The sequence below is a fragment of the Apostichopus japonicus genome, chromosome 18 (genome assembly GCF_037975245.1).
Source record: "Apostichopus japonicus isolate 1M-3 chromosome 18, ASM3797524v1, whole genome shotgun sequence".
In the NCBI taxonomy this organism is placed as follows: domain Eukaryota; kingdom Metazoa; phylum Echinodermata; class Holothuroidea; order Aspidochirotida; family Stichopodidae; genus Apostichopus; species Apostichopus japonicus.
In genome coordinates, this window is record NC_092578.1 from 6,922,998 (window position 1) to 6,944,515 (window position 21,518).

General features: G+C 36.8%; 2 protein-coding genes across 4 annotated transcripts in view; one reads left to right on the plus strand and one right to left on the minus strand.

Annotated features, from left to right (window-relative positions):
* The first annotated feature begins 1,416 nt into the window (after positions 1 to 1,416).
* On the plus strand, positions 1,417 to 15,555 carry LOC139958478 (3-ketoacyl-CoA thiolase B, peroxisomal-like). Of its 3 annotated transcripts, none has more exons than XM_071955567.1 (12): positions 1,417 to 1,572; positions 4,236 to 4,516; positions 5,260 to 5,411; positions 6,080 to 6,202; positions 7,191 to 7,292; positions 8,240 to 8,320; positions 8,753 to 8,849; positions 9,522 to 9,615; positions 12,788 to 12,967; positions 13,306 to 13,361; positions 13,485 to 13,630; positions 13,845 to 15,555. In XM_071955567.1, the coding sequence occupies exons 2-12, from the start codon at positions 4,325 to 4,327 to the stop codon at positions 13,918 to 13,920; spliced, it is 1,299 nt and encodes a 432-aa protein (XP_071811668.1). In that variant the 5' UTR covers positions 1,417 to 1,572; positions 4,236 to 4,324; the 3' UTR covers positions 13,921 to 15,555. The 3 variants fall into 3 exon arrangements, with proteins under 3 accessions (XP_071811668.1, XP_071811669.1, XP_071811670.1); XM_071955568.1 differs by having other exon boundaries at positions 1,533 to 1,646; XM_071955569.1 differs by lacking the exon at positions 1,417 to 1,572 and adding an exon at positions 1,594 to 1,616.
* The window catches only part of LOC139958477 (syndetin-like), a 33,539-nt gene continuing 27,272 nt past the window's right edge, over positions 15,252 to 21,518 (minus strand). The window contains exon 29 of the mRNA XM_071955566.1: positions 15,252 to 20,752. Within this exon, the coding sequence (XP_071811667.1) occupies positions 20,639 to 20,752 (114 nt within the window). The 3' untranslated portion in view covers positions 15,252 to 20,638. The remainder of the gene's footprint in view (positions 20,753 to 21,518) is intronic.

Consider the following 21,518-nt stretch of genomic DNA (forward strand, 5'->3'; position numbering starts at 1 on the left):
TTTCGGCCAAGTCGTTACAGCCCCCCCCCCCCCCAATCAAACTGGGCTCCTATGTCTATGTGTATTGAAGCCACGTAGAAGAAAATTCAGGGATTAAATACTTCAATACAATCAAACCTATAAACACCAGCTGCCCCTCCCCTCAAAGTGAGAAACAGCAATTTCATTCCTAGTGTATGAACACTGAGAAAATTAACAAATTCACTTTAGTTTTTGAGTTCAGGTGAAGGAAAGTTATTTCACATATTTTACACATTTTGGAAAGTGTATACACCAGTTCGGACACGTTCCTATCGTCTCGAAACGCAATAGAGATTGAATGGAAGATGGAAACACACGACTTAATCCACGTGCAACTTTGGCACTCGACAACTGTCTTCTATAAAATTGTAACGAAATTGAACTTATCGACATTATCAATGAAAAAATCGCAATTTACTTAAGCTAAGTGCCCGTTTCCATTAATCAGAAATAATATATCTTTTGGTAATACAAAATATCCTTTTCTTTTCCTTTCCATTTTTGGAATTAAAAAGAACCTTTTTGTTATTAAAAGGTTGCATATTTGGTTGAAAATTGTTAACGGTACTATTTAGTTTTACTATAGGCTATCATTGTGACTAAATGATTCTGTAACGAAAAAAAAAAATATTTCTTGCGATCGTATATGGTCATAAAATGAAATTCATCTGAGCGTCATGATTAATATTGCTGTGAAAAGAGGAGCAATTAGTTCCGCTCTTTGGCACACGTCAGAGAGTCCTAACATGGAGGTCTGTTTTTACCTCAATGGTCCTACTATACTTTACCTGGTACCGCACACACATGTTGAGATTATACATTTGATTTGTTAGTGGCAGTTTTTACACAAAATGCTTTTTACAATATGTCTTCAGTCGAATTCTAACTTTGGACCTTTTATACGGAGTACTGAAAAGTACATGGATCAAAACAAAATTGAGTTTCGTGTACCTCAATATTGGCATAGTATTATACAGTACTCGAAACTCTAGTTTCTTTGTATATAAGTTGAGAGCAGAATTTTGTATAAGCTCGGAAGTTAAAATTCATGCTTGCTGCCCTTGATTTACTTAATTTGGAAATAGAGGGGGTGCTTTTAAAACGTGTTATGTATATGTTTACTTCATCTATGTTATACCAGGGAGTTTATCCAAAAACGACACATAACATGTATTAGGATCTCGAACTGGTCACATTTTGCTTATTATTATTATTATGGTTCCTTATATAGCGCAAATACTATAACATATATATATTCAAATGCGCTTTACATGATGAAGAATAAAACAATAATAAGTAGAAATAAAAATACAAAACAAATCAAGTTAAATTAAGTTAATAAAAATAGTGGAAAAAAGAAAATATTATTGCGCAATATCATTCTCAGCTGGCTAGGGTCGTGAACTCAACTTACTTTAGACCTGTAAGTTTGAAGTGTTACCCAAGTTAGCACAGTACATAGAGTTACTATATGGTTAGCCGTAGAGTTCTCGGCAATCTTTTCGTAGTCAGTACAATTATTGTTACTTCATACTTGAGGATACATTCAAGGTATTTTGCTTTTGATGTTCATAATCCATCTTTTACATTGGAAGGTATCTAAAGTAAAGGTTAATTTTAGCTTCGTGAGTAGTATTTCTGTACTTTTTTTCTGTAATATATTGGGGCTTAAATTTTATCATCTATTCCTAGGCCTAGCCTAACAACAGCTACCAGTTAGGCGTAGCTAAACTGCTAGCTTACACTAAGTACGTGAGTAGGCCGAACATCGTCCTAGGGTGGTTCCTGTGGGTTTGCAGAGCTGATGAGCTTTTTGGTTCCAAATTAGAGTGCTTTACTTTTTAACTGTTAAACTGAGACACCTGTGTTGGTCCACACAAAGTCTCTCTAATATACTTTGACGTATATGCTGTGATCGCTGACGCCACGGGTTACCGTTATTCTCTGCACGGTACTTTCCGCTGACACAAAATGTTGCTTTCCGCACACGTTTTTGTCAGCGGAAAATAGCAGAATGGCATACCGAACTGATTAGGCACATTGAAATGATTTACAGTAGGAGGATGGAGAAGAATTTGACTGTAGCAGGATAGAATGTAGCTCCGAGACTAGATTATTATTTGGGTAGCTTAGATTTGGAAGAGGAATGATGATTTAGTACAAGTGCGCATGGCGGCGGTGATAATCAATTTAAGCAGCACCACCTTATTTGGTTGTAGTTTTCAATATGGCGTAAGGTGAAAAAGGTGAGCTGTCGTAACAATTTACGTTATAAAGTTTCATCCTTTAGGGAGTATCTTTTGTGATAGTTTCTTCTTAACCTGACTTTCTTTGATACTTTTTCATGTTATTTTCATCATCCTGAATTTGGTTTCCTAAAATTGAAGAAAAATATAGTGTACATGCAAGTGGGAAAAAAAATATGTTTTCCGCACAAGAAATTTTCAGCAGAAAGTACCGTGTGCGGAGAATAATTTAAATCCCACAATTCATCGATGGCTGTTAAAACCAGATGACATAATAAGGTGTAGATCCAGGGGAGCAGGAGGGGAGGGTGGTGGTTCCAAGTTGGGGGGGGGCGAGTTTGGGGCAAGCATTCTCTCTTCTTTTCAACCCCACACAGAAATATTCATAGTGGATATTAGCAAAACCAAACATGTATGTACCTTATTATAGACCTAAATTACAGGGCAAGTAAACCTAGGAATGCGCCGTTTCGCGTCTAAAGAAACCACTAACATTGTAGTTGGCTTCAACAACCTTAGGGCCACAATTTCCTGGATCAACTTCTGATAGCTGAAGATTATATTTCTGCAATTTCATGGTATTAGCAGTATAATCCTTAGTTACACACAGGCCAACAGTGTCATACATACTGCCCTGCATATTTTGTAAATGATCAGTTGTCAACAGAAACTGTTAGTGCAGATACTGGGTAGTTATCTTAACATTTCCAATAATTTACTGCATACCTCAAAATAGGAAAGTACTTGTTTCCCATGGTAAAGCTAAATAGTCTAACCGATAGCATGATTTCTACGTTTGTTTGACATGATCACCCTGCATAGTGGACAAGCCTGATTTTTCAGCATATATGGCAAACCTACTCACACATTGGTATTTTGTAACTTGCATCACTTCAAACTGTGTGTTTACTTTATATGCAATATACTGTGAGTAACTATTAATAAAAGTACAAGCACACATAGAGTCAAAAAGTGTTGCAATCTCGCACCTAGTATTTGCTTGCTTGGAACCAATGCAACAATAATTTGTACAGCTGGTTTGGTACAGTATTATAAGTAGTAAGGGTAGACTATATAACTATGATGTATATGCACAGTTAGGTATGTTCTGTTATAAGATTGATCATTGCTCTTTTCTATCACTCTCTCTCTTTTTTGGTTTCATTAGGTAGCCATTAAACTACATTTATGATTCTTTGAAACTGATCCGCTCTGGTTATTCCTTTCATTTCAGTGACAAGGTTATGTTACTGTATTCTCATACATGTTATGTTTTCCTATCATTATAGCATAAATTCTGTCTTAAGATACTCTTATTATCTCACCGTGTATAATGCCTATAAAGTACTACACCACTGATTTGATGAATAAATGAATTGAATTAAGTTAGTCTTAGTGCTATCAGCCAAGTTCATATAGCACCACTAATGTGAGTACGATAATATCAATTTTAGATCAATTCCTACTACAGTATCTCTTCAGATCAATTTCTATCTCACTTGGATAAGATAATAAAACTGTCCTGAAAATGTCTATAGTTATTGCAACTTTTTCCTAGATATGCCATGCCTTAATACTACAGGCTATGCATATTGATTGCATGTCTTTATGACATGTCGCTTGTGTTGTTAAAGGAAATGGCAAACAAGGAATTTGAACCTACAAATACAGCCTATACAGATATCAGATAAAGGTAATTCCAGGGATCAAATTGGGCCTCTTGAATTAAGATGTGTAACCATTGAGCAACCTAATTAACTTAGGCAATGTAAATAAAGTCCAATTGAACTTCAAAAGTATCACCATGTTACTGTATTACGAGAGTCTATCTTTTATGGTTAGGCCACTGTTTATTGTATACTACAGTCAGTTAGTAGGCCTTGATGATGTTATACAGCAGTCACAGACTTTACCATTAAGCTTGACTATATACACTACGAGACCTGTACCGTCTTCTGTTTTTACCAGACAAGAAGTACAGTAACATTATTCCTGAATAACTTGGACTGAATATAGCCAAGAAGCAGTAACTACGCACTATAGCCATCAATAACAGGATGGAGAGATTTGGGACTATATTAAGACAGGTAGCCAGGACATCGTCTGCTGGTCAGTCATCGTTACCGGGAACGGTAGTGACCGGTCAGCCTACCCGAGGGTTCTCTGCAGTGACTGTCAGTGATGAAGATATTGTCATTCTCTCAGCTCTGAGGACTCCAATAGGAAAGGCAAACAAGGGCATGTTAAAGGTTAGTGCCCAGACTGTACAACCCACTGTGATTAATATGGATATATATGTCATTGGAATTGCCCTCACATTTTGCCTGAAAGTTAATTTTATAAACATCTTCTTTTTTTTGTTCAGGTGCTAGGAAGAAACTCTTGTGCTAAAAATCTGAATTATCAACACAGAGATAAATGTGAATTGCATTCTTTGTTTGGTTTAAAATATGAACAGATTTTTTGCCCTCTCATAATTTCCCCTCCACCTCCCATAACAGAGGGAGACCTAATGTTTTGTCATGAAATAAAGATACATTGCTTACTAAAGTCACATGATGCAATGTTTTTGTTTAGGATTTTGTAGTACAACATTAGTAATTAAATCCTAAAAGGGACAAAAAATTGAATGTCTTTGTGGCAATTTTGGGGGTATACCTTATTTCCTTTCCTATGCATTTATGAAGTCTCCTCTCCCTCCCCTCTCACCCTTTTGCCCCATCCTCACCCACCTATTGTCCCTTGACAATGGTTAAATAAAGTTTGACCTTTATTGCCACTGGAATCAGCAACAAAAGAATATTGATCTCAAAGCAGTTAATTTTGATACAAAATCATCTGAAAACAGATTAAGTAATCACCTTTAAATCGACCAATGGCAGAAATGTCGAACAACATACATATGACTATTTCTGATAACTTTGTGAAAATATTGAATCTTGGATTTTAATTTATATTGCATAAACCTACATGTATATATCCATAATGTTAGGATACACCTATCGATGTGATGCTTTCGACTGTTTTGGACGCCGTCCTCGATCAGACTAAAGTAAATCCAGAAATTATCGGCGACATCGTGGTCGGCAATGTCTCCTGTCTCGGCTCAGGTGCTCTCCTTTCAAGGACAGGAATGTTCTTCAGGTGAGCAATATTTAGTAGTTACTCTGTCTTTCTGTAGATTAACGTTCTTGCCAAGTATTTTTCACCAACGTCTCCTTCATCACAGAACAGATAAAACCTAAAGAAGACCGACAGAGACAGGAAAGAAAAGAAGGATGCGAAAAACAGACAATTATCAAACCATTTACCTTAAATATCTTTAAAAAGAAAAAAATGTTTTGCTAGTGTTTGTAGTGTGGTGTTGAACTTGAATTGATGTCTAAGTTATTCTTATCTTTACTGACTCAAAACAAATAATAGATTAGTATTTTCAAGTTTTAGGGTATGCTGTATATATGCTATAGATGGACTAGTCCTTTAGATGAGGGCAAAAGTTTATGCAATTCCATTTATGAATGTTATTAAGCCTCTCATTTGGAGGGCAACATTAGGTATTAACTTTAATGACAATTAACTACCTAATATAGCCCTGGGTTGTGTAGGGCCTGTCTTAACACCTTTGCAAACTGCTCTTTAAAGGGTTTATTTTTCAAATGTTGTTTCAAATGAAAAAGCAGTCAACTTCATTATAACTTCTGGAGCAAGCTTTTTGTAAATGGTTACACAGTTATGTTTTTTCCGGTGACTCTCAATACAGTTAATAAACTTTCCATGTTTTTTGTTTGTGTTTTGTCTTTACTTCATTCTAGTGGTTTCCCTCACACGGTTCCTACCACGACAGTCAACAGGCAATGCGCATCTGGTCTACAAGCATTTGCGACTGCCGCAGGACAGATCCAGATCGGGGCATATGACATCGCCATTGCTGGAGGGTGAGAGCTTTAATCCTGTAAATGCACAGCCACACGATATGGTGTAGAGCAGGGGTGGGCAACCTACGGCCCGCGGGCCACATGCAGGCCGCCAGTGATTTTTTTGCGGCCCGTGAGATGTCTCAAGAAAAAGAAAAAAAGTCAATCTATTTTACATCATCACAAAAAAAACGAGCTAGCTGCTTAAAATTTATCGGCACTAATGATGCTGTCAGGTAGGCCTATTTTCCCCATTAATTATCAACTGTACTGTATTGACAATATGTTTGTGTGAATACAGATTAAGTACACGAACCAATTGCTTGAAAGTCCTCGGAATCAAAGGTTTGAAATCAACAGCAGGTCGTTGGTTAGGTGCGGCCCAGTCAATTTTTCACTCCTTACATCTGGCCCATTCATTCAAAAAGTTGCCCACCCCTGGTGTAGAGTGACCGGCAGCAAACTATAGAGCATGAACCCAAAATTGGGTCGTGCAAACATTTTCTGAAGATTGTAAGATCTTTCCAGACATTATCTGTAGTTTTTATGCAGCTTGGGGACGGGGATCGATCAAGTTATTAATTTTTTAACATCATGCTTTCGAGTCATGTTGGGTGGTGTTAAAACTGCTGCAGCATGATCTAATGAAAATCATTGCTGTGAAAACTATGGGGGCTATGGCCCCCTGCAGGCCCCTCTCCCCCCAACCCCTGTGTTGGGATGCTGTCACAATTAACAAAAACTATATATTGACTTTGCACTACTTATTAACTTATTTGTTTTGTCTTTTATGTTTAGATGGAATTTCATTAACAGGATAATGAATTAGTGTATAAATTTTACAGACATTGACATGATCATTGCTGTTGTTTTGTAAAAATTATATAAAAAGTATTTACAAATGTCAGGACAGATTTGCACAAGTGTTGCATCATGGTTGGATCAGGTGTAGAGATTTGTTCGTTTTGTTTACCTCTTTTTTCAAACTTTTTTATTAAATTCGGTTCAGGATGGAGAGCATGTCGTTGAACAAGCAGGATGGCATGAGACAATATGTTCATGAGAAGATCATGGAGAATGAGAAAGCACAAGCCTGTCTCTTACCAATGGGGTGAGCACTGATATTTCTATCATAATCATAGCATCGGAAAATGGTCACTGTTCTTGCATAAATAAGTTCTAGGGGTTTTCCGATTGGGAGAAAGCTTAAACAGGATACCTCGTAGTAAAGAAAGTAAAATGATATGCATCACACATTAAAATGATTGTGTTTTTGTTTTGATCACATTTTTTGGGCTGTTTTTTTCAAATAAGTTAAGAAGCTCTTCATGAATGTGAAATAGTTCGTATCGTGAGATGTGAAGTGCATCTAGTAAAATGGACAGCAGTCAGAACAACTTGCCTTGACCTCTTGACCCGACCTCTTGACCCAACCTCTTGACCGTGGTCATTCTTTTGTGTTCGTGACCGTAGTAATGGCCATCGCTGCCGTCTCAGTTTAGACGTGTCCAGTGCCAGTGGTGTAGGAAGGTACTTTTGAGTGGGGGGCTGAAGACTGATGGCCGGCCCGGGGGAGGGGTCTAAGGGGAGGGGTGTCCCCCTCCCCTTTGGAATTTTTTTGCATTTCCAGGTGGCCTCAGATGCAATTTGGGTGCAATATAGCACACTTCAACACCCATTCCATTTTGTAAATAATTTTGCATTTTCACCTGGCCTTAGATGCAATTTGGTGCTCCAAATGAGGTTTTTTTCTCACTTGGAATGAAAAAGGGGTTTTCTGACTTGTGAAGCGGGCGGCGGAATGATACTTCCGCCCCACCATATTTTTCACTGGGGGGCTGGCGCCCCCAGCCCCCCTGGTTCCTACGCCCTTGTCCAGTGCACCGTTTAGCGTGAACCTTTTTACATGAAATGTGTGTAAGGAATCACAAAGACTGTTGGCTTTTTGGGGTCTTATCTTGTAATTGATCGGCAAGGCAATTTTACATTTCGCAAGCGTGATTTTTGAATAAAGATCTTTAAGCTGTTCTTCTTCAAATGTATTTCCTTTTAAAACAGCATCACATCTGAGAATGTCGCAAGTAGGTACAATATCGGACGAGAAGAGCAGGATAGGTTTGCCTTACAGTCCCAACAGAAGTAAGACACTTTTTTTTGGGGGGGGGGAAGGGGGTATTTTAATTGTTTTGTTTTTTCTTTGTTCATTTAACATCGTAAGCATTGTTTTTCCATGTAGTTTATACTTTGACATTGTTCTTTAACTCTTTATGTTAGAGACTACACACAACCTGTTTCAGAATCAGTGTGGGTTTTGTGTATACTTGACTTTGTTATCGTGTAGGTTATAATGGCAGAAATGTTCTCTGATGTGTTATTAATATATCCGTGGGATAACGTCATGATTCTTCTAATCCATTCATTTCAAAGTAAAGTGTGTGAAAAGTAATATCTATATTTGCTGTGTAACTCTAATTAATTTGAGATTAGTAAATCTCTCTGTTTCTCAGATTTTCTCACAACTGCTTCCTCAATGATTTGCGTCGTTTTATATCTCTGAATTTCTTTTCTCAGAGCTGCGAGAGCCCAAAGTGAAGGTTGGTTCGACGCAGAGATCGTGCCCATGACTACGATGGTCCGAGATATGTCTGGCATGGAACAGCAAGTCACGGTACGGTTGATATCAGAGGCTGTCTGATTCATTATCAACAAGGATTAAGGTTTATTGCGTGACCCTTGACCCTCAAGCCCACCATTGCAGTCTGATGTGTCAGAAAAAAAAGACATGTTGTTAAATAGCACATTCTCTAGTTTATCAAGATGGACATTGTTGGCATTGTAAAACCATTTAGTCAAAAACGATTTATATTCCAATTTTTTTAAAGATTTGTTAGACAAATATTTGATGTTGACGACCCAGCATCATCACCCGACAAAATGTGTCAACTTAATTTACATATATATATAAGGCACAGAGGATTGATCGAAGAGGGAGAAGTAAATTTTTCCTTGTGAAAATAAAATGAGAAAAATTTGATAGATGTTTGTTTTAGAAACATTAATTTTGACAAAAGCCTCAAGGGACTACTTTTCAAAGATTAGTTTAGTCATTAGATTTATGATGTGCCTTCCTCTGACCAAAACCAGCCAAACCATGTCTGAGTTTTGAAAAGTGGTCATGTCGCATCCAAGCTTCGGTGTTAGGTATCGTAAAATATTACCGTCACTAAACAATCTTGTTGAAAACTTAATTGATTTAATTTTTCTGGAACTAACAAGTTTTTACACACTTTCTTTTCATTTTCCCCTTTCTTTTTCTGTTTTGCTTTTACCATTTTGGTAGATAAGTAAAGATGAAGGGGTGAGGGCCAAGACAACCTTGGCAGGACTCGCTAAACTTAAACCAGCTTTCATACCGGACGGCTGCTCCACAGCTGGTAACGATCAGTTTATTTTCAACATTACGTGAGAATGCTGTCACATTATTGAGTTATTTACACCACTGATAATTTTGACAAAGCAAACAAAGGGATAACAAATGTAAAACTGACTAACAATAATGTTATTTTTTCCCCTCCCCTCCCCTTACCCCCCCTCCCCCACCCATGTGCTTCAATTGAATATGCTTCTCGTTTGCTTTCAAGTCATCCTACTCTTTAAAGTTATAGAAACATTTAGAGCAGCTTAATCACTCCTCTTTGTGTTATGCAGCTAGTGAAAAAACATTACAACATGACAGGGGTTGGGATGGAACATGGATGCAAAAGAGCTGCCCCCCCCCACCCCCCATTGATGATGATGAAATTTTTGCCAGACAGTTTGTGAAGAAAATAAGTGTTTGCTAGTAAATTGGTATCTACCACTGCAATGTGTATAAAATCCATCAAATTTACTGTTTGACATAGAATTGTGGTTTCATTATTTTCAATATTTAATTATTTTGATCTCTTTAAGTATTGTGCTGTCTAAATTAAATCTGCCAACATTTTTTTTTTTTACAATCCCTTTTTAATTTTTTTAAAATTATTTTTGGTTCCTTGCTTTAGCAAAAGGAACCTATGCAGTCAGGTTGGCGTGTGTGTGTGTGTGTGTGTGTGTGTGTGAGTGTGTGTGTGTGTGTGCGTCTGTGACGCTTGGGTACGCTCTATCTCAATAAGGGAATGTTGGATTGAGGTCAAACTTGGACTTTAGATCCGCCATATGGAGAAGGTGTGCCCTATTGTTTTTGGTGCTCACAAAGGTCACCAAAGGTCAGTTATGGTCCAAAAACCGAAAATATTAAAACTGCAATAACTCCCAGTGCCAATGTGCGACAAGGTTGATATTTTGGGACAAGTTGTGAACTGGTTAGGGGAACATTTTCAAACTTAACGGTCATGTGATCCGAGGTCACCAAAGGTCAATTAATGATAAAGAACTAGTATTTTTGCGATAACTTGAGAACGAATTGTCTGTTTGGGTTGGGAGTTGCCTCAATGTCATCCAATTGTCGACCCGCATCTTGGTGACCCTTGACCTCAATTTGACCTCTGGTGACCTTTTCGTGTTTTTGGGATTTTTACAGTTTCGATGCTATTTTCAGATGTCAAAGGTACCTTCTGATCATAAATGTCAATAGGTTGACCCTGTGTGACCTTTATGTGCGAAGTTATATGAGGTCAAAGTTTTTCGGTCGGAGTTAGGACGGTTGTACAGACTTTTCGTTTTGTTTTTTGGAATCAGGAGATTAAACTACATCTGAAACCAAGGTCAAAGGTCACATTAGAAAAAATGTGCTTATTTTGTGAGGAAACGAGCAAAAAAGAAAATGCTTGGTTTTGATGCTAGATTTGGATATCAAAGGTACCTTCCGATCAAAAATGTCAATTGGTTGACACCCGTGTGACCTTCGTGTGCGAAGTTATACGAGGTCAAAGTTAATTTTCAGACATTTAATGCAATAACTCCCAGTTCCAAGGTGTGACATGGTTGATATTTTTGGACAAGTTGCAAATGGTATAGGGGAATATTTTCAAACTTAACGGTCATGTGATCCGAGGTCACCAAAGGTCAATTAATGTCAAAACACTAGTATTTTGGGGGTAGAAAATGGGCAAAGAAAAAAATGTTTGAATTTTTATAGTTTGATGCTCTAATTTAGGTCTCATCAATCAAAAATGTCAATAAGTTGACCCAAGGTGACCTTTGTACGTTAAGTTATATGAGGTCAAAGTTAATTTTCAGACATTTAGTGTAATAACTCCCAGTGCCAAGGTGTTACACAGTTGATATTTTGAGACAAGTTGCAAATGGTATAGGGGAATATTTTCAAACCTAACGGTCATGTGATCCGAGGTCACCAAAGGTCAATTAATGATAAAAAACTAGTATTTTTACGATAACTTGAGAACAAATTGTCCGTTAGGGTTGGGAGTTGCTTCAATGTAATCCAATTGTCGACCCGCATCTGGGTGACCCTTGACCTCAATTTGACCTCTGGTGACCTTTTTAGTGTTTTGTGGATTTTTACAGTTTCGATGCTATTTTCAGATGTTAAAGGCAACTTCTGATCATAAATGTCAATTGGTTGACCCCCGTGTGACCTTCGTGTGCGAAGTTATATGAGGTCAAAGTTAATTTTCAGACATTTAATGCAATAACTCCCAGTTCCAAGGTGTGACAAGGTTGATATTTTTGGAGTAGTTGCAAATGGTATAGGGGAATATTTTCAAATTTAACGGTTATGTGATACAAGGTCACCAAAGGTCAATTAATGATAAAAAACTAGTATTTTTGGTACAACTTGAGAACAAATTGTCCGTTAGGGTTGGGAGTTGCTTCAGTGTAATCCAATTGCCGACCCGCATCTGGGTGACCCTTGACCTCAATTTGACCTCTGGTGACCTTTTCGTGTTTTGGGGATTAATAACTCCCAGTGCCAAGGTGTGACAAGGTTGATTTTTTTGGACAAGTTGCAAATGGTATAGGGGAATATTTTCAAACTTAACGGTCATGTGATCCAAGGTCACCAAAGGTCAGCTAATGTTAAAAAAGTAGTATTATGGGGGGAGAAAATGGGCAAAGAAAAAATGTTTGAAATTTTTATATTTTGATTTGCTATATTCACGTCTCACCAATCAAAAATGTCAACATGTTGACCTCAGGGTGACCTTTGTGTTTTACGTTACATACAAGTTCAAAGTTAATTTTTTGACATTTAATGCAATTAAATCTCAATGCCAAGGTGTGACATGGTTGATATTTTGGGACAAGTTGTGAATGGGGTGGTGGAACATTTTGAAACTTAAAGGTCATGTCATCTGAGGTCACCATTGTTATCATATCTGTTGACACGCTTGTAGGTGTCTTATATTTCTTACACTTTCGACGCCATATTTAGATCTCAAAAGTGCCATTTGATAAAAAAATCCGATCACATTTTGTGATCACAAAAGTGTTGGCTGTAGTGTTGGTTACTTTATGGGAACATGTAGGACCACAATTACTTGGACTTTTCCAGCCCAATCTTGCTTCATAATATTATGTGTATTGTCATATATATACCCCAAGCAAGGAACCACAGTGCCCTTGGGCTCTTGTTGTTAAATTTGACTTCACTTTACTCTTTAGGCAACTCAAGTCAAGTTAGCGATGGTGCTGCGGCTGTCTTGCTTTCTACTAGAGCCAAGGCCAAACAACTCAACTTGCCTGTCCTCGGTAAATTTGTTTCCTACGCTGTGGTGGGTGTGCCTCCCGATATCATGGGAGTAGGACCAGCCTATGCTATACCAGAGGCAGTGAAAAAAGCAGGTAAGAAATTATAAAGGGTCATGTCGTGTTTGGTGTTGTTTACTTTACGATTGATAGATGAAAGCCGTTGATAGGATTGCTGAGGTAGTCTTTCTTGAGTTTCTTTACTCTGACCAATAGGTGTGCTGGAAAGGGAGTTGACTAGGGACTGGTAGAAGGGGAGGGATGGGGGCAGGAGGCCACTTTACCTTATTCCAGAGGAAATACCCTCTATATTAGCTTGAAAATACTACACGGCCATGTTATCTGAAATGATCTAGATTGATCAGGAGAGTATACTGCAGAAAACAAATGTGGTACAAGAATAACCTTTAAATGTGATTCCTCCTTTTTTTCAGGATTGACCCTGGACGATATCGACATCTTTGAAATCAACGAAGCGTTTGCGAGTCAGGTAATTAATATGATGTGAAATATGCTTGACCCCAAATTGTATCATTCATTGTGACAATTATATATGTACATGATCCACACACATGCACATTCTCATATTTATCATTCTGACTCTTAACACTAGGCTGTTTGGTGCGTGAATGAACTTGGCATCCCAAAAGAGAAGGTAAATCCGAAAGGGGGCGCCATTGCATTGGGTCATCCTCTCGGTTGCACCGGGGCTCGCATGATCGCGACACTGCTCCACGAACTGAAGAGAAGAGGGAAACCGTGAGTATATATATATATATATATATATATATTTTTATGCACGTAGGACAAACCTTGCAACAGACCACTCTTATGAATCAAACTTTAAAAGTGGAAAAAAAACTTTTATAAACACCTTGTCTTCTTTGCATATAAATCGGTTATTATAGTTTGAAGAGAGCCAATCAGATGGAAACATAATCATAAATTTTGTTTTTATTATTTTTTTTTCCAGGGGTTATGGAGTTGTATCTATGTGCATGGGTACTGGCATGGGAGCTGCAGCTGTGTTCCAATATCCCGGCATATAAATCAGCCCCAACTGATGATGACAGACTGATTCTGTTATGGTGTCATGAAACCATCGATGCATATGTAATTTGGCAATTCCAAAACTTGATTCTTTGCATTCCATTCGTGCCAAGTATTTCTGATCGGTGCGCAGAAAGATATCCGAAGAAGTACTTTAACTACCGGATACTTTCAACATTGAATAATCATGTCTATATTTTAAGATGGTTTTTGTGCATTATGATATGACTACAAATGCAATGTGAGTGCGGATATATCGTTTCAGCCAGTATAAATGATGGTATCGTAAAATATAAGACCGTCGCTTCAGGACCAATTTATACTTTGTACCTGATGATTGCCTTGTAAATTTTAAAGTGTGCCTTTTGTCACTTCAACAAAATTAGGTATATGTTACCTGGCAATCACTATGGAGTCATACTGGAAATGGAGGGGTAATTCTCATTAGTTGTACTTTGGTCTGACTTCTCTAAACTTTGTTATAAATAAACGTATTGCATATTAGTAAGACATACTCCGTCGGTATATATGATCTAGGTACACAACAGTGGCTTCACAGTACAGGCCCCTCCCCACAGGTGGCTTTTACAATAGTTTATACTTTGGAAATACTGAAACTTGTAAAAATTACATACTGTTCCAAATTTTAAGAAATTTGTGCGTTTTCCCCCTTTGTCATTTTCATTTGAATCACACACAATGTTGTTATGTTGTTTCATTGCTATGTACCAAGAAGTATTAATACATAAACACATTAAATCAAGCTTTCTCTATAATGTTTAAGACTTACTGAGGTATGCTAATAGTAACATGTCCTCTTCTTTGCACCAGTCATTTAAACATCAACGGATGCGCAAAGACTTTTCGGAACATTGGTCATTTTTCTCTTTTTCTGTTGTGTGTATTTTTGTACTAAAAGAAAACCAAAAATTTGGGAGCCTGTAATATATTAAGAAGAGAATTTATATGCAGAAAAAAATCATGGTGGTTTGGGGGAATTAATCAAATTAAATTGCATAACTTTTGTACCTCCAAGTAACACAAACAGCACTTAAGCCAAATCAGACGATAAGATGTCTTTTGTTTTTATATTTTTAAATTTTAATTAATTACAAAGGGAAAAGATTCTACTGTTGAAGTTCACACATGAGTGATTATCACTTTTTTAATATATATTTATATATTTTTTTTTATAATTTCTAGTGAATTTGGAGCAAAACTGATGACCTCTTACATCAGTCTCTAATAACAACCTAATTCAAGAGTGTGTACTAAATGAACAAAAAGATTGTTATGTAACAATAATGAAAAATTCACACAAAATGCAATATTATTAAAAGGGTTTTCACATAAATCTTTATTCACATATAATAGGCAACAATATTTACAAGTGACCACATATTTCATGTTATCATAACTAATGAATATACCAATGGGATTATGATTTATGACAGTGATTCAAATATTAGAATTAAATTCAGCGAATCATTTGTATTTCATCTGAATGACTTAAACATCCAAATTTTGAGGGACATTAAATTTATTACATGATAATAATATTTGAGGTCAATGAGAAATTGTCTATGCAATTTTATTTTGCCACTTTGAGAGAATGAAAAATAAATGATAGAAAAATGATAAACGCTTTGTTTAGTTTTCTTTACAGAAATTGTGTCACTTTATCGGTGAATCTGTGTTACATTTGCTAATAACCACCAAGAACGAAAAAACCTGTCACCAGTAAGTCAAAGTCACATGGTGACTTCCAGTTCATGTTGAATGATTTTCTGGTGTCAAACAACTTATATTAAAGAGAAAAATATTCCACAATGTTGAAAAACCGCATCTCAATATTGTGCCCTAAGTAACTTGAGATATAGTTGATTGAATGTAACCTATTTTGATTGACTAAACCTTCAACAACTCCAGCAAGTTGAATCACAGTTGAGGAGTCTGTAATGTCATCTGGGCAAAGTTCTTCAAAAGCTTTACTTAGGCTGTCCAAATTCGCTGTACTTCAAAATTTCATCAAAATGTATCATTTTTGTAGAAATATTCTTTATCCTGTGTGGTTAAATGATTGACAATATTATTATTAAGAAAAAACAGACATTTTCAGAGTGCCTTGATGACATCATTCATTCTGCTGTTGCCAGATACAAAAAATTACACAATAGCACAACCTTTGAATATTCATAGCTTTGAGATACTAAAATGCTATGAGGATGTGGTTTTGGCCTAAACATTCAATTTTTTTTATAGTTATTTTGCAAAGCAATCAACTTCAGCCAACAGAAAATCCCTTTAATTGCTGAATTAAAGTAACACCCAGCACTCAGTCGATATGCAATGAGATCGTTTATCATGTTTCTGATATGCAACTGTATTATCTTACCATTGTCTGGTGTTTATGACAGACAGCTCATATTTGGTATGGTAAGGTTAAGTACATGACAATTCATTTTACACTAGTCTTGTGCAATAACACGATCATGCTCCCCCTATGGGAGTTTGTAATGTCCTAAAATGCAGTTGTGCTTGAAAATGGAATGTATCCAACCATGCAATGAATTACTACATTCTTAGCTTGTTGCAGTAAGTACCACAAGTGTATACTTGTACCTCAAGGAAACAAATGCCAGCTTAAAAAACAATGTTTTAAACAAAATGTCACATTTTCAAAACAAAATGAAAACTTGATGGAGCCCAAAGCCAGCAGAAGTAGTATAGCTCAAGCTTGTTTTAAGAATAGGAGGTGCTACACAGATCAAGTGTCCAATCTTTTTGGGGTTGCTATAGTTGTACTCACTTGGTTTCTTGTTTACCTCAAAAGCTGTACTTTATGTTCCCTTTGTAACTCAGTTGCACTCTGAACAAGTCTATAATATATCACAAATATTGGGATACCCCCATTCCTGTTTACCAATCTCCCCCCCCCCACCACCTTCAAACTAAAAGACATATGTACTTAACAATCATTTTAGTCTTGAAGGATCCTCCACTTTTAAGAAATGCAAGTGCTTATGAATTCTACATGCCTAAAATCAAGTTCTCACTGGCATTTTCCTGAATTTACAACAAATATCCATTTCCTATACAAACTTTGAGAGCACCCCGATAATACATGCAGTCATACAGAAATTACAGTATGTTAGGTGCAAAAATCATGAGGATTTGTTATTTTGATGATTATCGACACCGACCTATCATATGTATATGTTCTAATGTCTACCGGCAGAAAAATCCCCCCCCCCACATTATTTTCTACCAGCAAATGGCAAAATCCACTGGCATTTTAGCCAGTTAATAGCGCAATTTTTTAGGCCTGTTACCTTCCTCTTAATGGTGGACCAGGGTGGTAGTTCGCACATAGAAGGAACAATCCTTCAAGTTTTAAAATGCGAAATTTTACTTTGAAATAATCTTCATCTGCTAACATCCAGAAATAAAGGGGGAAAGTTGATCGACTCACTCGTTGATAAGATACAAAAGTCCAAATGCCTTGCAATTTAAATATGGCAAGAAAAGTTCATTCTAATGATGCTATTTATAGATTACAAATTACATTCAGTAATCATTTAAAGCAGCATTTTGCGTTTGGTCGCCGTTTTCTATTTTTTTGACATGTCCATCGAGATTTTCACATATATCAATCACAAAACAGCAAACTAAGATATCAGCCAAGTTTTTCCCTGCCAACATCGTTAATTGGCGAGTAATTAAGGATATTTGCAGAGAATGAGAAAAGTATCCACGACAAAATTCCACATTTAATATTAATCGCATACAGAACCCAAACCCACTAGTTTGAATTCAACCAATCAGAGATGCAGGTTTAGTTATGAGCCGTTGCTAAAAATAGATTCAAGACTTTGCGTTGGCACAACCAGGGAGTTGTTATGGAACTCTCTAGTACAACTGCCATATAGACTACACAAATCAAGCTTGGTGTTGGATTACGTATTGGTCAATGACGTTCGTAGTGTTTAAATATTCATATTATGGGCGAGGTTAGTTGGGATCCCAACGGAAAATATCTTGGAGAAAAACAAAGTTGAAAGTTGCAAATTTTTCGACTTTTATGCCACCATTTGAAGTAAGATTTAAATAGATAAGCTAGTTATGTATGTCGTTATGGCATAGTGGAGTCAGTGAGGTTGAGAAATATCATAGAAAAGGACGCAAAATGCTGCTTTAAACATTGACAAATAGGTGTTCAGGTTGTCATCAAAGTGAGGGGCAAATTCATTAGAAATGCAAGTCTCACTTCTTTCTATGCACAACTTTTAGACGAAAAACAAATTTGAGATTTTTAGGGAATTTTGATCCCTTAAATTTTGATGTTTTCACAAAGGATGACCATTGAACTGTACATAAATCAGGAATGGTATTGAAGTATTAGTAGATGAATCTGTATGGATTGAAAGAGTATGCTTGTATATTAAACAAAAGAAATTGAAAGTGCCAAGGATAATGAACACCATTTGGGAGGTCTAATTTTCACATTAATTTCTACTCCAAAGTGACAAAGGTTATCTGGAAATGACAACAACAACAGGCTTTTACACCAAAATTCTGAAAGGTTAAACCCATCTACCAACCCATGAAAGTCATTTACAAACTGAAAAAGGTTGTAATAAATTGATTTCCCAATTCACTGATAATAAAATGATCCATAATATGTTCACTACTGACTTGGATTACAATAATAGTGAATATTTAATAAAAGAGGATACATCAAGTTTGGGGATATGGTCTAAAACTCTGCTTTCAAAGCATGAATGTTAAAGAGAGACCCTGAACATGTAACTTCAGGACCGTTTTCACAAAGGCCCGAATCAAATCAGTCTGAACCATAAATATCCCCTTGTCTATGGAGACCGATTCTTGAAGCGAATAAAATAATTCAAACGTCTGAAACTTACAATAAAAGATCACAGACCACTTGAATCAAAACTTAAGCAAACATAGTGAAACTGTCTAAAATGTCTCGTTTTGCATCGAATCTGTTATCAGATATGTTTGCAAATATGTTAAAAAGAAGAAAATACCCCACAGTGTACAACATGAATAATATTCCAAAAGATTGAAAGAAAAACAGGGGGAAAAAATCAACATAGGAACAAGGGGCAGTTCAATAGAGGCCTTATAACCTCTCTCTGAACAACGATAAGTTTTATTTTCTGGCTTTAATAGCTACAACATTATAGCTTCCAATGCCACACCACAACAGGTTCCCAAATGATTTTCTGTGAGGGGCAGAAAAACCACTGGTTGGAGGAGCTATTGGGGCCAAACAGGATCAAACTCTAACTATATATGGATCGAACAAAATGCAAGTTAGATTCATTTTTTTTGGCTTTAATAGTTACAACATTACAGGTTCCAAAATACAACACAACAGGTTCTAAAACCAATTTCTATGGGTGTCTGGGGGGGGGGGCAGAAGAACAGCTGGTTGGAGCTACTGGGGCCAAACAGGATCAAACTCTCACTATATCTGGATCAAACAAAAAGCAGATTAGGCCAGTAGGGTGCTGAAGCCTTAGGCCCTTAAGGGTCTGCATTATATTCCAGGGTCATATTTGGCCCCTGGGCAGCCTATTCATTACCCCCTACATTACATCAAGATTTACAAGAAAAAAGAAAAAAAAAACTTACAGCATCCTTTAAAGCAAACCTGCAGTCAATTCACAATCCGACATAGCAGTTTTCTGTTATGTTATGATCAGATCTCATATAAATAATATTAATACCTTTCAGTTCACATGACAGGTTTTATTTGTGACAAAAACTGACACAAATACTATAGAAACACTTTTTTTGATTATCTTTTGGCCCTCCCTATACAAACTACATTTTAATAAATATTGTAAGGCCTAATATCAAATTGCTGGGCGTTTTCCACTCTGTTTGAAAGAGTTTATAAATAATAATGTGAAGTATGTTTTGTTTAATATGTTTTTAATGCTTTGTATGCTTCTTTAAACATTATCACTCAAGTTAATTGACAACCCTGGAAAGCGTCTTTAAGTGATAGTTACAAAATTGAAAAAGTAAAGTTTTTTTTTATACTCAGAATAAACAGAATACAAAGTGGGGTCACTCGAACCAACCTTATGACCTTACGACACTGAATTATATTCGAGGTCAGCTAACCTAATGTCCATCGAAGACAATAGTTGAGAGCGTAGTGGCCAATTGGCTAAGGCGTCGGACTCGTGATCCAAGGATTGCTGATTCGATTCCTGCCTAGATCATTACTTTGTGTCCTTGGGCAAGATGCTTTATCTCACTTGCCTCTCTCCACCCAGGGGTTAAATGGGTACCTGTGAGGTAACTTCTCATTGGGCGCAGTATATAACTGCTGCCGACTAGAGGGATTGTCTCTGGGACATGTTATCATTGACCAGGGGTAATATAACTGTCTGTAACTGTCTATAACTGTCTGTAAAGGGCTTTGAGACCTATCGCTGGTATAAAGCGCTATATAAAAAGCAAATATTATTACTTCAACTACTGAAGCACTTGTCCATGCAAGTGTCACCTAAACACTCAAGGTTAAGACATTTGGACACAAACAGCCCAAAAAATACACTTTTAACCCTGTCCCTCCCTCCTTGGTGAGACAAGCTTTTTCTTGTTTTTTGTTCTGGTTGAAAAAATAACAGTCACAGTTTGACCTGTGATTCCTTGCTTTTTTTATGAAATGGTTTGCTACCTCGGCCTGCCCTTTTCAAATTCTTCGATGACATTTAAGATACGATGCCTGGTCCTTCTGTTCCCGACCGCACAGTTGACCAGACCCATGAGCTGCCGGGCTGAATATTCCTGACAAAATGAGATGATAAGAGAAATATTAGGAATTTTAAGATGAAGAGAAAAATATGACTCTGAAAGAAGGATAATTCATTTCAGAGAATATTATGACCGTGGACACGGATAATCCGTGGAGCTCGACATACAGGTTCGTCGTCCGGACAAGAGCAGATGATTTATGAAGATATCAATCAAATAAGCTTGATAGGGTAAAAGTGACCACAGTCCTATTTATAGTTCTTTCCTTTAAAAATTTCATCCAGATTTCTTCAGAACTTGGGGATACATCTCAATATGTGAATACACTTCATCGGTGTATAGTTAACTAATTCATATCCCCAGAGACAAAGTTGGAACAATATTCAATCAAGCCTCAAATTGACTGGAATGTGCAAAATAAAGCGAAGCAAAAGACTTTGCTTTCGGTGCGTACCTATGACATCACATCTGTTTGCTTCAAGTCCACTTACCGTTGCAAAACTATAATCAAAACTATAATCTCAAACAAATTATAGAAGTTGTAAGAAAATTTCTTATTTTTTTCTTTTGCATCGGTTAAAAATTAATTTTCACCTAGACCACCCTTTCATACTTGAAAAAGTAAAGAAGAGACATTTGCATCCCTGTGAATTCTTTAGATAACCTACATTGTATAAATGAACTTGTTAACCCATAACAGGCCAAGGCTGACAAATATTCAAACACCTGTGTGCCTTGACTGGGTTCAAAGTTGAACACAGAATCCATTTTTCGTCATCACCCTCAAAGAGTCCACACA